The sequence below is a fragment of the Onychomys torridus genome, chromosome 17, assembly GCF_903995425.1.
Source record: "Onychomys torridus chromosome 17, mOncTor1.1, whole genome shotgun sequence".
Taxonomy (NCBI): Eukaryota; Metazoa; Chordata; class Mammalia; order Rodentia; family Cricetidae; genus Onychomys; species Onychomys torridus.
This window is the reverse complement of record NC_050459.1, coordinates 39,223,215-39,241,289: the sequence shown is the minus strand read 5'-3', so window position 1 is coordinate 39,241,289 and position 18,075 is coordinate 39,223,215. Positions and strand designations below refer to the sequence as shown.

General features: G+C 38.2%; 1 protein-coding gene across 29 annotated transcripts in view; it reads right to left on the bottom strand.

The window, feature by feature from the left end:
- The window catches only part of Sorbs2 (sorbin and SH3 domain containing 2), a 315,195-nt gene that overhangs the window by 22,059 nt on the left and 275,061 nt on the right, over positions 1–18,075 (bottom strand). For 18 of the 29 annotated variants that reach the window (XM_036166700.1, XM_036166702.1, XM_036166699.1 and 15 more), the window contains 7 exons: positions 13,513–13,562; positions 11,026–11,213; positions 7,567–9,153; positions 4,936–5,024; positions 3,762–3,808; positions 958–1,072; positions 745–873 (listed from right to left, as the gene is read on the bottom strand). In XM_036166700.1, coding sequence (XP_036022593.1) covers positions 745–873; positions 958–1,072; positions 3,762–3,808; positions 4,936–5,024; positions 7,567–9,153; positions 11,026–11,213; positions 13,513–13,562 — 2,205 coding nt within the window. The remainder of the gene's footprint in view (positions 1–744; positions 874–957; positions 1,073–3,761; positions 3,809–4,935; positions 5,025–7,566; positions 9,154–11,025; positions 11,214–13,512; positions 13,563–18,075) is intronic. The other 11 variants (XM_036166719.1, XM_036166720.1, XM_036166730.1 and 8 more) reach the window with 2 other exon arrangements.

Sequence of the window (18,075 nt, the reverse complement as noted above, 5' to 3'; positions counted from 1 at the left end):
TGTTTCACACAGCAGCCTGTCTTTAAAATATGGGACACAAGATGGCACACCGTGTGCAGTTTTCAGTGTTTGGTTGTGCACATGGAAAGTAAAAGAATCACTGATGGTTCAGAACTAGGAATGGGAAGAGCAAACTAGACCATCTCCTGCAGACCTGAAACGCCCTCACCAGACAAATTACTTGGATAGCTTGTGAGAAAGATTTGGACCCATCACAAGGCTTAGAGAATGATCAAAAGCAAACAGGGCTGTACAGATGGTTCCTTAAAAAGGCTTTTAGAGAGGGCATATTTTTATGACTTTAAGACCATTCCTTGATTCCAAGGTAGAGAAAAGTAAATATTGGATACCTATTTAAAATGAGTAAGAGGCAGTATAAAGATAGTTTGAAGTGTTTGCTTCAAATTGCATTTTCTATGCATTATAACTAACTAAAATGCATTCTCCTTTTGGGGTCCCACATGTGTGCGCCTTAGTATCCAGTCAAGGTACCCATAAAGAGAAGATTTAGGGTCTTGCTTCTTAGGCTAGGTCACAGACAGACTCTCAGAGTTCTGTGTCTAATAGGGACCCCCACTCTGGAAGGGACACAGAAGCCAGAGATAACAGTGATCCTGGAGCAATCCTGAGTCCTTTGTAGGAACTAAAAAACCCTAGAATGTTCTAGAAAATAAGATAACCCATTTTGGGTTCAGAATAGCACGGTCAGTGAAAATACCCCAATGAAGAACACAGCCAGGTTACCTTTCGCAGGGAGAGTTCCACATTTGTGTCTGCATTGAAGTTGTATTTGGCTATGGCTTCGCCAATCTCTCCAGGTTGGACGGGGGGCGGTGGTCTGGCGGGCTGTGCTTTTTCTGGAGGTGTTAGCTTCTATAAAGAGAACAGTTACTGGTTCTTAAATCTGTGATAACCTTTGGGCCAGCATCCTTCTGGAGGTGAGGAGAAAGGACATACCTCTACGTAGGAGATTGGAAAAATGCCCACTCTTCCATGGTGTTCCCCCTCATACCAGTTCTGGTCAATTTTCCTGAGGATGTAGACCGTATCTCCTTTCCTAAATGATAGCTCCCTGCAAGAGACATGATCAGTGGACTCTTTCTGGGTGAGTGAGTAACAATTAGTCTTATGATTGGTATTCCATATTTATCTGAGAAATACACTCCCCACATGAAAATATCTGCCAAGCTCAGTTAGATAAGGATTTCCCTTTCAGATTTCTAGAAGCCACTTATGTAATCTTGGAAATGATTTTGAAGAGCAAGTATATGGGTCACACCCTATATAAACCACATCCTGCGAGGACATGAAATTTGAAAGAGGGACAGATTATTGTGATCTTGCCAGTTTATAGTTATATATAATGTTTATAACCTAATACTTGGGCTTGCAGCAGGAGTGTTTCTAAACATCAAGTTTTTGAGTATGGATGGAAATGATAGGCAACTATTATTTTTTCTTTTAAGATGGATATAGTGATATAGATCTTTTCTACTTAATTTAGGCATGCATTTAGAATTCTGGATATATCCAGTAAAGGGAAAGTTGCCTTATTATCCAGTTTTCAAAACTCTGATCCTCTCCTGTCAGAGCTAGAGTCCAATTTTGATAAATTTGCTGTATTTTTATTACATTTTGGAATACTGGCTATTGTGGACCTATGGGAAATGTTGTCTCTTTTCCCATCTAAAGTTGAGATGTTTTGTTGGGTGAGTTATTTAGCTGTAGTTTTAGAATTATTAGCTTTGACTTGTTAAATGATTAAAAACAGCTTTAAAGGCATATTTATTTAAAACATAGATCTATAAGTATGTGCCTTCTCATATTATGTACAAAAGCATTCATATCTTTTTTTTTTGGCCATTTAAAGGGGCTAAAACTGGCTTTTTTTCTGCAGTTTTCAGAGGTGCTTGGGTGTATGAGCCACGAAAGTTGCATAAGTTGCCCATCACCCTAAATTTTACGTCAAATATAAAATCACATTGGAGGTGACGAATGCTCTCTTTATATCTTCTGAGAAAAGAACAAGAGGATGATCATTAAGCTATAATAAGACCAACCTATTTATAGGATGAGTGGACCCACTTTCTTTCTGGGCTTCTATGGGAGGCTGGTGAATCTACTTTACTAAAAATGCACACAGTTAGATTTTATTAGACAGACCTACTCATGTGCTCAGTGAAAGGTGGGTTGGCACAGAGAGAAAGGTGTCATAGCTCCCTCCAAGAAATGTAGGAGAGCATGATTCCCTGACTCTCCATTGGGGAACCCCAGAAGAGGATGGAGTCCATGGATACAGGATGAGGGGCTTGGCATGTGGCGCAATCTAAAGTCAGTGATCCAGTCATGGTCCTGGCCCCTTTCTTTGTGAGGTGTGTCATCTTGTCTTTGAAGCTTGTTTATATTTGTTTGTTTATTTTACATTTATGTGTGTGTGTGTGTGTGTGTGTGTGTGTGTGTGTGTGCATGTGTACATGCGGGGGAGGGGCATGCACGCACACACACACCATGTGTAGAAATCAGAGGACCGCTTGTAGGTGTTGGTTCTTCCATTATACGAAACTAGAGGATCAGGTTGTCAGTCAGGCTTGGTATCAAGAACCTTTATCTCCTGAGCCATCTCATTGGCCCAAATATCGATTTTTCCAAATATGTTTTTGAGAATTTTATGCATGTATATAATGTGTTTTGATCAAATCCACGCCCGCTTCTTGCATTCTAACTTCCTTCATACCCCCCTCCCCGGCCCTCCCTTTCAGATTCATGTACTTCATGGAACACCTTTGGAGCATTAGGCAGATGCCCTTCTGGGGGTACATATTTAGGAAAGTGTTGGATGGCTTGTCACAAAGAATAAATAAAACAAATATCTTTTTATATAATTTTTGCATAACATCTTGCAAAGCATCCCATCATGGCCTAAGAACGGTAATTAGCACTGGAGCACAGAAGAAACAAAATGATGTAGTTTGTGTCTCAAATGCTTGACAAGGCCCTAGGCTTTACTCCCAGATAAGCCCTACTTTGAGGCTGTGATGGAGGGGAAGCCAAATGAGAGGGTTTCTGGTGATTGGGGGACCAAGCTTTTGAAGGGGACATCCCCCTCAGATGTAGACCTAATGTGTGCTCAGCACTAGGTCTTCCTGATTCAACCTTCCTTGCCTTTTGGATGAAGAATATCCTAAAGAAACAGGGTAAAAGAATGGAACACAGGACTGTGAAAACATTGCACTCAAGGACCACAGGACAGGAGCAGGCTTTCCTTAGAATCTCTAAGCTTTGAGTGTTGTTCATGATAGGATCATCTGTGAGCAGATACCCATAGATGGTAGCTGAACAAATAAATGAGGTCAAGCTCCCCTTGCTAGGTAGGGATACTTACTCCCAATCAATTTTAAAAATTTAAATTATTGAAAGGAAAAATTCTACAAAAAAATCTTTATTCCTTATTGTTTTCCTAATCTGAATTCATTGTTTCATTAATGTAACTGATGTGATTTAAGATTCAGCAATTTACAACAACTGAACTTGAAAATAAATGATCCTATCTGAGTTAGTAATTTTGAAGGATCTGATTAGAGTGTATTATAGAATTGTGATTTGAATCTTATAACACATCCCATGGAAACACACACACACACATACACATACACACACACACACACATACACATACACACACACACACACACACACACACACACCCCTTTCTACAATAGTAAAAGTGAAGTTCAAACATATAGTGAGTTTTTATTCACTTACTTAGATGTCTGAGCTTTGAAGTCATAGACAGCTTTTGCAGGCAATTTCTGAAAAGAAAGGTAAACATTGAGCGCTAAATTAAAAAATTTAAATATCATATAAGAACAATAAAACACATGCAATGTAAGTGATATGTGCCATTTACAAATGTATCAGTTAGTAGTACCTTTAGACTATTGAACTAAATGGGGCACAGTAGCTGATTTCTTCACTAGGCTTCCTTTCAGGAACTGAAGTAGATTAATGCCACAATATGATAAAATGCCCATCAAAGATTCTGTTCTAATGTGCCATTTTTAACACCACAAACAATTTGTGGAGGACCAGCTGCTCTAACTTCTATGTGTTGACACTAGTCTGTCTGAGTCATAATAAAAGGAACAAAACCCACAAAAGAAGTCATCATAATCTTTACTAAATACTGATTATCCAAGAAGTAGTAGCCCAGTTTATTAAGAGGTTAGTTAGCCCAAAACAGCAAAATGGAGGGTTCAGGAATCCTTTGGCTTATCTTTTAGTTATAAAGTGATCCCCATGCCTAACCTCAAACTCTGGGGCTCACAAACCTACTTGAGGCACAACATACTATGTAGGTAGGTATATCAGCTCTTTCTCTCCCATCAACTAGTAATCTTTTCATCCAATTGTCCTTCCCCTGGGGTTCTAGTGAGCTTCAAGAAACTTGGGCAATTCATGACTTTGTATTGGTCCCACATCTCTCTCAGACACCTGTCAGTCAGAGGTCAGTTTTTAGTTTCCATCAAGTCCTCATGGCCCCCAGGGCAGTTAGGAATAGGTGGTCCAGCTCTGGTTTAAGGTGGATGGACCAGAAGTCAGTGGTGTATACATACTTCTCAATGCTACAAGAACTTGGTGGTCTTCCCTAACAAAAAATACTTGTGTAGAAACCTCCAGTCCTACACAGAACAGGCTAATTAGAACTCTATAAGTTCATGGCTGCCAGGCCAAGACTCAGAAAAGCCTCATAGCCCAAAGCGCATCCCAAGTTGGAATAATTGGAGCCTAGACTCAGGCTCCAAGCCTGCTTCTAGATTCTTCTTGTTGCTGTCAGGCTTCAGGCTGAAGTCTTTACTAGTCTGAGGCACACATTTAGCTGGTAAATGCTTTCTCAGAAGGTCCTTTAAAAACACTCCAATACTGTTAAACTAACTACCTCTTTTTCTGGAGTTCCTCTTCGTTCCCGTGATAGACTTCTTCCCAAGTCAGTCAAAGTAGATGAGTAACTTCTAGGGGACTCATGGTCTGTTGGAAATGATAAGGTGAACCAGAATGAGATTTCATTTCATTAAAAGGAGACTGGCTAGCCACTTTTCCCTGGTGGCAATTATTTTACCCCCAAATTTGGAGAGATGTCACTAGTGAGAACATGGATGTAAAACTCATAACTAACTGTAAAGTAATGATATAAGACACACATACACATAGAAAATGAAGAAATACACAAGTAACAGAGGTATTGTAATCATATATGAATATTATTATTTTGCCAATTAATTACACTGCAATCCTTGGTGTAGATGATTCACAGTTGCAGGGATTTTCATACTCCAAATTTATCATGCTTAATATTTCTATTCTTTTTGGTTCCAATATATAATTATTATAAGATATATAAAGGATTTAAAAATAACATATTTGTAGAAACAAACGTGTCAAATACCATTTAAGAAGTCACGATGAAATGAAAGATAAAGTATGAGCATGAGAAGACTATGGTCGTATTCCCCCACCCTCATGTGTGTGTGTGTGAGTGAGTGTGTTTCTGTTTGTAAATACTTATTGGGTCTTAATATTTCATATCCTTTATGGCTTTCCATTGTACACGGAAGTCAACTAATCAGAAAGTAAATTACTTATTCCAGAAAACAAAACTATAACCAGAAAACCTCATATGAAGTTTCTATGTTGCTTATGAAATATTGAGGTCTTATTTACTTTAAAGCAAAGTGTAAATAATTCCATTCAAAAACGATGACTGCAAATATCCCTCTCAGTTTCTTAAAACTCACATAGTTGTGTGACTTGCATGTGGGAAGGTGCCTAAAGGTTGCCTACAATGGGCAGCATCACGGCATTTTACCTGTGTATCTGGGTCCACATTTTAAAAATATTTCTTCACTTTAATAAATTTAAATATGTTAAATAGTACAAATCATTAAGATAAATTTTATTTATGTATAGTATAATTTTTTCAGTGTTTCAAACTCATGTTTTGATAATGTACTTATGCTTATTGTATAAGGGTATCAGAAAATTGAAGAAGATAGTTTAAAAAATCGGATGAAAGTTGTTTTAGTCTATATAGAAAAATTATTACAAATTCTAACTATTGAATTTAAAATTTATTATTGTATTTATCAAATAAATTAAATTATTATATTATTCTATTTCTTTTTATATAGAATGTTAAATATTCTATTTATAATCTATTATTCTATTTATCTTTCTATCTTTTTATATTATATATATATTTTGTGTGTCTGTGCATGCACATGTGTGTATGTGTATGTGTGTGTGTGTGTATGGGATTTTGTCTGCATGTTGTCTGTGCCCCATGTGTGTTCAGTGCCCCTGGCGGCCAGAGTGGGCATTACGTTCCAAGGGATTGAAGTCAGAGACAATTGTGAGCTGCCATGGACACCCTGGGAATGGAACCTGGTCCTCTGGAAAAGGAAGGAGCAAGGGTTCCTAACCACTGAGCCCTTGCTACAGCCCCTACTTATTTTAATTGATTGTTTTCCAGCATGTTGTCCAGTAGAAATTAAAATGAAGGTAAATACTAATAAGTAAAATTGTCCAGTAGTTATTAACAATCTGGTTTCCTTTTGCCCTTAGAAATTATACTTTATATTATACATCTTTAGTTAATAGGGTCTTGAATTCTCCTGCCATTACTGTAATCTGTGCAACACTGGAAATTTTAGCTCCCCTTTCCCTCCATGTCTCAATTGCAAAGCAGCACTTACAGTAATACCCATCTGTTGAGTTATGGGGGTTTCAATTAGATGTTGCTTCTAGCTACAGCTCTCTCTCTCTCTCTCTCTCTCTCTCTCTCTCTCTCTCTCGTATATAAGTAAATATATACATATATATGATATAAGTTGAGAGGACAGATTTCTTTGAACAAGTACAATGTTCTAACATTAATATAGAAATCAAGAAAGAGGCTGTGAAACTACTGACTTTGATTAATAATGAATCAAAAAATACCTTAGGGATGCAGATATTAAATTATAGTCTTATCTTGATATATTCTTTTAAAATTGAGTGGTGGTTCTTTCAGGATATTAGATAACTGAAGGAAATGGCTATTTTGTCAGAAACTTGGATTCTGATACATCTTAATCTGAAAATGTCCGGAGAGAACCTGCTGTTTTTTAACAGCAGAATGTTTCTACGTTCTAATCTCCTGTTTGTGAGGCATGCTGCATAGCATCAGCGCAAACAAATGTAGCTACTAATGATGTTCATTTGTCTTCTCAATGTCCTACTCATTTTAGCCCTAATATTCAGTGACAAATTTGGGTTTCTTTTATTTTCAAGTGAGTAAATGCATATGCATTGGTGATTACTTTGGGTCAACACATGGACGTCAGATACCACACAGGCAAATGAGAACTACCAAGTCAGACACGGCTGCACAATACAGGTTTGCTTTGCCACACATAATGACTGTTGAGTGGTCTCCCAGCTTGAGAGCGATGAGATGCAGGATGGAAGTAATGAATGAGGGGGGAGGATGGCAGCTGAACCACAGGGGGAAAAGAAAGAAAAGTTGGTCCACCTTGGAGACTCAGGGTACTACCGTAGTCCTGTGCGTGGTAGCTGTTGTTGGCTGTGTCCACGTCTGGGAAAGAGGCACTGTGAGGTACCCTCCCACAATCGTTTTGGTACAGTGGACAGTGAATAGCACCATCTGTAGGCAGTGTGTGGAAAGGCTGGTGCATGGGGCTCCTTTTCAGAGCATTAAGGGATGAATTCCTTTCCGGAATCTCTGGCAACAGTTCACTGATAAGCCTATGCAATATACTGTTGTCTGGCAAGCTCCCTCTCCTTTTCTCAGCTTTTATTTGGTCACAGATGTCTTTAAGGGCAGAGTCCAGAGCCTCCACTACAGAGGCTTTGCATTTTGCCTGTTCAGTCTGTTTTTTGGGAGTCAAATTCTTTTTCCTTCGGAAAGGCACCGGGCTGACCAGAAATGCAAGTTTAGATAGGCCGGGGTCCATTTCTTGCCTTCTGGGATGGTCAGTATTTTCATGTTTAGCTCTTTCATGTTTTAACATTGTGGTAAATCGAGTGTAAGAGGCTGGGCATCGGCCTTTGCAAGAACTGATGAGGTGTCGGTGATGGTGGTGGTGATGGTGGTGGTGGTGATGGCTGGATCCATAGAAACTTTCAGAGGATGTGAATGAAAAATGGTCAAAGTCACTTTCACTGCAAAAGGATGACCCTTCTACATGAACATAGTCGCTGTGGTCAGACACAACACCATCTTGGTCACTGTCGGAAAACTCCATATGTGTTCTGGGTTGCTCATCACTGGTGACTTCAATGTGGATGGGCACCAGGGTTGTCGACTTGCAGTTTCGCTGACCCTGAGAAGGCTGTCTACCCTGAGTTTCTTCCTCCAGCAGAGACTCAATAGAAAATCGCCTCTTGGGACACAGACCATTTTGTTGGGGTTCTAGAGTTACAGGAGATAGCATCTCATCCCCTAGATTGGGCATGGACTTGGACTTCTGTATCAGCTTTTCAAATTCTGAAATGCGGGTGGGTACCATGTCCCTGGGCACCTCCTCAGTGGAAGACTGGCTCCATCCATGGAGCAGACCCCTGTGCCGCTGTTCCTTCTCATACTGCAGTATCCTGGACTTCACGGAGCAAATTACCTCCGAGTTCATCAAATCCTTGCGGTTGATGCGATGCATCTTCTTGTACATTTTGAGGAAGCCTGGGGCATTATGGGCTGACCTGTGTTTGATTCTAGATCTACTGTTACCGCATACTTCCTGGATGTAGGGGGAAGTCCATGCCATGGAGCAGCTCTCTTTGGAATCGTCTTCACATAACAGAGAACCCATACTTTCTGACTTGGCTTTAGGATCTGGGAAGCTGTCACAGTCGTCATTCAGGAGATCATCACAGCTACGCGATTTGATTTTGGGGGACACAGTCTCTTCAGTGCTGCTCCAGATCTCTGCATTTTGCCGGGCCATTTGCCAGCCATTCTTGAAGGTGATGGCCCTTTGAGAGTCCCGGGGGACATCCAAATGCTGTCTATAAGCACTACAGTAGTCTAACTCACTAGAGGGGGCACCATTGAGCCCCGAGTAACCGCAAAGGGATGGGCACATTTTGCCATCATCCCCACCTTTCAATCCAGAGCAGCATGGCAGGAGAAAGACATTTGGAGAAGTTAAAAGGTTTGCAAAGAAAGGAAAGCATGTCAGTATTAGCAAAGCAAAGAGAAAGCAGTGTGGCTTACTCTAGGTATCTTGACACACATAGCTTCAATTAAAGAGGTTAAATTTTTGGTGCTAATACAAGATCACATTTTTTAGTGCAACTTTACAGCAAACAAAACCACACATGAAATACACTTGATGTGACTAACACATTTCTACTGCATAATTCAATGGTCTTTTGAGCAACAAGGCATGCCTAGCCACAACTCTTACCTATTAACAGTGTGGCTCTCTCTATTAACAATTTACAAATTACAACCTCCCCTGAGTTATCCAAACATTGGTAATTCATTCAGTTGATATGTAATGCTTGGGAAAGGAACTTGATTTAACTCTCTATGGTAAGAAAAATACTTAAGTTTATCAGGGTCCTTTTACACTTTGAATTGTATCTGAGAATGATGGATCTGTGGCATTTCATTTACTGGCTTGTTACTTAGGATATTTGCTGTGTAGATGAGTAGAATATTATGAAGGCATGTTAGTGAAAGAGGAAATTCCTTTCTGAGAGTTAGTTAGATCTTAGACAGCCCAGCCATCCTCCTCTACAGAGACCAGTCATCATAAACAGTCTGTTGTCCATATACTAGCTACCGCTTATCTTTAATCATGGTATGGGGGCAGTTTTAATGCATACAGTTGTTAGGTGTACTCCACTCTGTCCTACTTCATGGACACTTTGTTGAAACTCATTTTCTTTACATGCTTTGAAAAACCATTTTCTTCCATTTTAACTCTCAAAAACTGGAGGAGATTGTGGGGCCCCAAATTTGGCATGCTACTGAATCAATAGATTATGGTCTGAAAGAAAAAAAAAAAAGACCCCAGTAATCTACCAGAAACCCAAATGAGCCACTCTATCCCTTAGCTTACTTACTATAATGCTTAGCTTACTATATTTCCAAAGAGGAGAAGGCCATCTGAAAAAGTGGCCACCCTTCCTTCCTTCCTTCCTTCCTTCCTTCCTTCCTTCCTTCCTCCCTCCCTCCCTCCCTCCCTCCCTCCCTCCCTCCCTCCCTCCCTCCCGTTTTCTTTCTCTCTCGTGTTTGTGTGCGTGTAAGTAGAGGTTAGACAACAACTTGTGGGAGTCAATTCTCTCCTTGTACTATATGAACCACGGAGATCACACTTACGTTGACTGGCTTGGTGGCAAGTGCCATTACCTACTGAGTCATCTCACCAAGGCCCCTCATTGCTAAATTTGGTATTTGTGCCTCCAAGCCAGTATGTACTTATTGTGAACCATTATGGACCACTGTGTTATATGGTACAATGGGATACTTTACCATACAAGTAAAGGCTGAACAAAGCAGAGTACATGACTAAAGGCAGGCTTTAGTAAATTATTTTCTAATCCAGAATTTAGAGTACCCCATTACATGTTTTAAGTGATATTTTTCTGCTGCTGTTTATAATTCTTATTCTACAAATTTAATTTGTTATCTGTAATAACAGAAAGTTTGCCTATGTAAAAGCCTATAAATGTCATTTCTGTAACTATGACAACAAATTATACTCTGGGTTTAAAAAATAATAAATACAATATATTTTTGAGAAAATAGTAACAAGAAAATGTTAGTCTGAGTTCTTTAAGACTCTTAAATGGCTATGCCAGTTTGAATTGGATTGGGTAGGAGCAGTGGCTTTGCTGGGGAACGGTATTTGCTTGAGGGACACCACAAGCAAAGTGGGCCTAAGTCGTGATCGTGAGATGGGACTTCCCCCATACTCCGGGCTAAACTGTGAACTAGTGAGAATGTTCATTGATTGTGGCTCACCTTGGGCTCTTGAGGGAGAGGAAGGAGAGGAACTAATGAAAGACTTCGTAAATGTGGAGCTTGATCCCGGGAGGTCTGCCCGGCCAGGGCTGGCCCTGCTCACATTCTGATCCCCCAAGCCTCTGGGTGGGCCCACTGCCGGCTCACTCTTCCTCCGTTTCCTGAAGTCACCAGCCATACTTGCAGAGCTGGCAGAGGGAATCAGTGTCACTTTGATTGGAAGAGGTTAACACATGTACAAGAAACCTGATGATTATGTTAGATAATGGCAGAACCCCTAACCTTCTACCCACAAAACTGCACCATGAGAAAGTCATATTCCTCTACATTCACAATTTAGAGTCATCTTTTTTTTATAGATTTATTTATTTATTTATTTATTATGTATACAGTGTTCTGCCTGCATATATGGCTGCAGGCCAGAAGAGGGCGCCAGATCTCATTACAGATGGTTGTGAGCCACCACGTGGGTGCTGGGTATTGAACTCAGGACCTTTGGAAGAACAGCCAGTACTCTTAACCACTGAGGCATCTCTCCAGCCCAAGATTCATCATTTAAAACATGCATTGATCTCATTTTTAAAGGGAAGTTTCAAGTTATACAATATCTGGCTGGACTATACAGGCTCTTCATATCCATAGGTTCAGCCAACTGTGCCCTGGAAATATTAGGAATTGGATTGCTACTGGACATGTACAAACTGTATGTTTATTCCCCACGTGATCCATTATAATAACCACTTACTTAACTCACTTTTATTTTATGTGTATGAGTGTTTTGTCTACATATACGTCTATGTACCGTACCCAGTGCCCGGTGCCTATGGAGGACAGAAGAGGACATAGGGTCCCCTGGAACTACAATTACAGATGGTTGTGAACTGTCATGTGGGGCTGGAGAACTGATCCTGGGATCTCTTAAAGAGCAGCCAGTGCTCTTATCCATGGAGGCCTTTCTCTAGTCCCAACAGTTCTTTTTGATAGCATTTGTGTTGCATGAGGCATTATTCATATTTCAGAGTATATATAGGAGGCCATGAGGAGGTTATGTATAATTTTTTTGTGTTTTGTTTTTGAGACAGGGTTTCTCTGTGTAGCCTTGGCTGTCCTGGAACTCACTCACAGATCTTCCTGCCTCTGCCTCCTGAGTGCTAGGATTACAGGTGTGCACCACCACTGACTGTCAGGGGGTAGAAATATTATGTCACTTATATAAGACACTTGTGAGCCAGTAGATTTTAGTATCCTTGGTGAGTTTTAGGACCTTAGTCCTCTGAAGAGATCAACAGTCAATTGAGCAGAGAGTTCTTCTATGCCCATTTCTTTCTTCTTGAGCATATTTCTCTTTATATCTTCTATGGACATGTGTAACGGCTAATAGCTCTATCTGGATATGCCATCTCTCAAAATCTGTCTTCTATATATAGGGTTCATGATATCTGTGACATGACTTCAGGGGTTGTTAGACGTAATGAAATGCAAATGCATCCATCAAGATGTGCCTTGTAGAATACTTTTTCTCCTACAAAATATCCTGCTGTGTAAGGCTTTGTGTCTTCATAGCCACCTTTAGTTCAGACTCAAGTTCCAGAATTTAAGCATTTCAAACATTTTTAGACACACACATATATGTAAAAATATAACAGTTGGGGGAGTGGAGGAATGCTTCTCTTTATAATTAGTGTAGTTGGGAAGCACTCAAAATCCCAATTTACCTAAGTCACAAAAGTTTTTACTTAGGTTGACACAAACTTGTACAAAGGCAAAGTAACATCACAGAACTGTTTGTTAATGGTACACTATGACTGTGAATCTGTAATATTAACTGCCATTGAACTACATCTGAATTTTGGTGATAGTTTCAATTAAGTATATTTAAACATATTAAAATATAAATAACAGAGCTTAGACTGTCGACTCTGAGGATAGTTGTGACTAGTGGTGATAAGTTAACCTGTTTCATTCTGTTTTCTCTCTCCTTTCTAAACTCTGTACGTTGCTGAGCTTAAGCATTAGCATCTTTGAAAACAAGTTGGTGACTAATTTTTAACTCATCGTGTTGTCTGTGGATTGAATATGTTTATGGACTTGGGATGCCTTGAAATGTAGTGTAAAACATTTGTTTGTGTGATCAAAGTGTAATTAACACACATCAGTAGCTTCTAATTTATAAAATGTTTCTAGACCAACATTGAGAATATTTTCAACCCTCATTGGAATGAACGAGGACACAGGATAAAAAGGCCACAGTGGGAAGAACTGACCCCTGTGAAGAAGTCTGGAATTACATGGTTGAGTTTTAGTAAATTCTTGGATGCGATCATATCACATGATATGCCAACATATAAATCGACTATGAAGTCTGGTACTTAAAATAAGAAAGAGGGTTACGTGATTTGCATCAGTATTTCACTAAGGAAGATTACTATTGAGGAAGGAAGTGCTAGCATAGGAGATTTTGTTAGTGTAATGTCATGTGATCCTTACCTACTGGGTCTTTCCAGGCTTCTGTCAATGGAGGGCTGGTAGATGGAGGCCTGTTAAGATAGAAAAGCAGTCTCATGAAAATAATTACCATAGCAAATTTCATTTATTTGTCATCATTGAGTTCTGCATTCTAAAAAGGAGACTCTAAGATTTAGAGTCTAAATATTATGATCAAAAGAATCATTTATTGTGATTGCAAAAATGTCTTTCCAGAAAGGCAACATGTCTTTGAGCTCCCTTTTAACAAATTACACTGCATTCTGTGATGTAACACAACCAAGTCATTCATTTCCTCAGGAAAAAGAAGAAATAAACCAGTAACATTATCATCAGGAAGACTGGACTGAATGAAGGGCTAATTATCTTTAGCATTAACGTCAGGCTCTCAACAACTGCTAAGTAGGAGCTTCCTATATGAAGGACTGGCTTTATTTGTAAGAAAATATTTGCAGTCATCATTAAATACTTATAAAAACAAAGTTCTTTATAATTTCATTGTTATTGCCAGGTGTTATCTCAAAAGCATATAAGTAGAACCTGAATGTCTTTTTTCTGTAAACACACATTATTTCATAAAACACACAAAATTTGACTTGAAATTAATCTAAATCATCTGAGATTTCAGCCAGGTACAGATTTATAAATCCTGAACAATTTGAGTTCCAAATTAATTGAAAATAAGTGACCAAATGAATCAAGATACTCTCCTTTAAATGGTGTGCTTTACACCTCTCACTAAGAAAAGCACACTGAAATTGATACCACACGAAAGTGGTAGATAGAAAGTTTTTATTGCACTTGGCTGTTTCTGAGACATTTCCTGAAATAATATAGATTACAAGAGAAGGCTGGTATTGAGTTTCTGAGGGGACATTGAAAGGTAGAAGCATGCGTGTTGTGATCTCTACACTCATAGCAAACCAATTCCTGGTGAAATAAATATACCTTTGGCTTTGGAGATATTTATTGCTCAATCATCATCATAGATGAATTTTAGTTTGTTGAAAAATGGGAATTATATTTTGAAAATGTTTATATAAAGGCCTAAAATTGTCAACCATAAAGGCAAGAGTTGATGAATCTTTATCTTAAATTCCTATATGGAGAATTTTTTTAAATCAGAATATTAAAAACCTACTTAGATGAAATGGCAGTCTCACTTTATAAGTGATTCCTACTATTCTTTTCTATTAACTGTTAAATACTATAACGTTCCTAATTAAAACACTAGATTATAACTTTATGATTTTTATATAGGCCAACCTGACAAGCCTCATGCATAATATTTTGCTTTAATTCCATATTACTGATTGAGAATGGAATCTTATCCATAATAAAACAAAGGATCTATTGTCATGAAAAATTCCTTCCCCATTTTGGACAGGAAAAGCATATTTAATATTTGTACTTTTTAGAAAGTTCTTAGGTTCCTATGTTCTCAACAAATATGAGAGTAGAAAATTGTTCTACCATGTTGATCAGTTTATATAATTATTTGAATTTGTCTGAATTGGAGAGTACAAAGTAAGGAAAACATAGTAAGGAAGAAAGAAAACAAGTAAAATAATAATAGATAATTCTGCATGTTTGCGGAGGTGCTACCAGAAGTATTGTTACCTGTGGGTCACAGGTTTTATGGGACAACCTAACACATAGTTAGCCAGTAAAAGGCTCCAATTCAGGATGCACATATTCCTAATAAGATCAGAAATATGAACCCCCAGTTTTGATAAGCTTGGATAATTCTGTTACAGGAAATAAAATACCACATTAGAACTGAATAAGTATGTTTCTGAGTTAAGACAAACTGTAATCATTCTTCCTTGTTCTGTTTTTCATAATCCAAATAAGTTAAAAATGTTTAAAAAAAAAACATTTTGTATGTGTGTGTGTGTGTGTGTGTGTGTGTGTGTGTGTGTGTGTGTGAGATATGTGTGTGGAGGTCAGAACACAAGGGAATCAATTCTTTCCTTATACAATATGGGTTTTGGGATAAAAGCTCAGGTCACAGCTGAGCCATCTTGCTAAAAAATTCTTCCCAAAAAGAAACGCTTTGATTTTATGTATCATAAGAGAAATTTCAGTTTTCAGTTATAAGGTAATAAAAAATTAGATTAATAATTATGGCAAAATCTTGTACAATAATTATGACACTCAGCTGAAAATAGAGTCCCAAGAAAAGAACTAGTCCATTTTACCAAACAAAGTCTACTCATCATTTACAAAGATCACTATTTTAACACAGGATGCAGACATTAAATCACTCTTTCTGCTAAGAAATTATTGATTAAATGTTGCTAACAAGTTCTTAAGTATTCTTTTTAAAAATTTGTTTCAAATTAGCAAAGTATAGGTTTCATTCTGACATTTGCAAACAAATGTCTCAGTTATATTTGATTTAAAAAACGATGTCATTTGTAACATATGCTTCATAAAACCAGGTACTTGATCAATTATAGCCAAGGTATTATCTAATAATTACAATTTTTACTAGAAATGTCATATAAATGTTATTAAAGACAGAATCAAAATATCTTATGGGAGTCTATTTTCTTAAACTCTGAAAGGCCATGTTCTTAAATTAATACCCTAGTTAACTATGCTATTAAAGTTACTCATGTCTCTCAGTCCCCAAAAGATAAGAATACACAGTTCTATTGCTATGAGCCTGTTTTTTTAATGTAGTATTTTGGTCACTACCATAACATAAAAAGTACATTAAGTTCAATTTTTCCCATCTCTGTGCTCAGTAATTATTGTGCAGTGTTAATTCCTAGAACCCATTTTATAAAAACTCAATAATGAAAAAAATAGTTTCTAGAAGAGCCAAGTTTTAAATACATCTCCTGGGGATGGTAAAAAGTGTGGTACAAAGGAAATAGTTTTGAAATGAGGGATGAGCAATTGGTGATTTATTCTCTTGGCAGCCATCTTACTAGGCGACTTTAGATATATTCCTTAAAGTTACTCCATTTCATTCCGTTTTTCTTAACTAGAAATCCAATGAGTTGGATATGATGTTTTCTAACTTCTGTTTCAAAATCAATGAGGCAACTACTTAAAAAAAATCCAGAAGTATCTGATCAAAATATCTGGGGAATATTTACAAAATGTTGATTCATTTATCTAAGCACATCAGTCTCACACAAACTAAAAAAAAAAAAAAAAAAAAAAATTGAGCCTGGTGGTGGTGGTACATGCCTTGATCTCAGTACTTATAGGAAGCAGAGGCAGGCAGATCTCTGAGTTCAAAGCCAGCATGGTCTACAGAGCAAGTTCCAGGACAACCAGGGCTATAAAGAGAAACCCTGCCCTGTCTCAAACAACAACATCAACAGTACCCAATATGATAAAGATATCTACCCCCCCCCATGGATTATAAGTCTAACAAAAGTTCATCAACACAGTAACATAGTTTTGGTGTGGAGAACATGAGAAAAATATTTGACTGAATTGAATATCAAAATAAATTCTTAGGTTGTCCATATGTCGCAATGATAAAACACAGAGAATAGAATTGTTGGTTTCATTTGATTCTCTTTAGAGAGCAGGCTTGGCTACAAAACATCAGTCTTGAAAAATTACTGAATTCAATACCTCAAAAAGTTCCTGATTACTAGACTTTACTTTTCATTTGATAAAAATTTTTTAGGTCACTTCTCTGTTTTAACACACACCGTGAGGCTTATTAGGTGATCTATAATGTGGAGTTGCAGATTAAACCTTTGGAAACTTGAGTACTTCCCTTTCAAACTCCATGCCTTCAACCTGTTGTTCCCACTGTGTGTCAGGAGTACCGTCCTTAGCAAGAGTTCTTGGCTCTTACCTTGCACATAGCATTGCATTCGCTTAAGAATACATAGCAACTGCTGTGACAAAAGTCAGTTGATTCTGTGTGCTTCTATCCTGCCTGGCTACTCCTGAGAGTGCCCTCAGGAGGCTTTTATCTGCCTGATAGTTAACAATGACATATCTGCTTGTGTCTTCTAAGTGCTTTTGACAATAGCCTTCTGGTTTCTTTGTAGGGGGCAAACTTTGGCTTAGGATCCTTTCTGTTCCTTTCCATACTATCTTTTCCTTATCCAGGTTAAGATTTACATGGCCTGACATAAAGTCTTCACCCAGCCGATTAGCTGATTTTCATAAGCATCTTTATTTATTTATTTTAAAAAGATTTACTTATTTTTAGTTCATGAAGAGGGTGTTACAAATGAAGTTGTGGATGGTGGTGAGCTGCCATGTAGGTGCTGGGAACTAAAGCCACATCCTCTGCAGGAGTAGCAAGCGCTCTTAAACCACTAAGCCACCTTTCCAGCTCCACCCATAGCATCTTCAGCAGAGCTCTCAACTAAGTTTTATTGCACATGGCAGTGACTATCTGCTGCTGTGGCTGCCTGAGTTCCAACATCAAGAGTGAGCGATGCCTGTCGAGGCTGTGGAATTGGGAAACTGGGACACACACACCAGGTATTCGTCATCTCTAGTCTTGATTGGTGGAAAAAAGCCACAGGTTACAGGCATTTAGTAAAATGAAAGATTAACAACATTTAGAAAAATACGAGG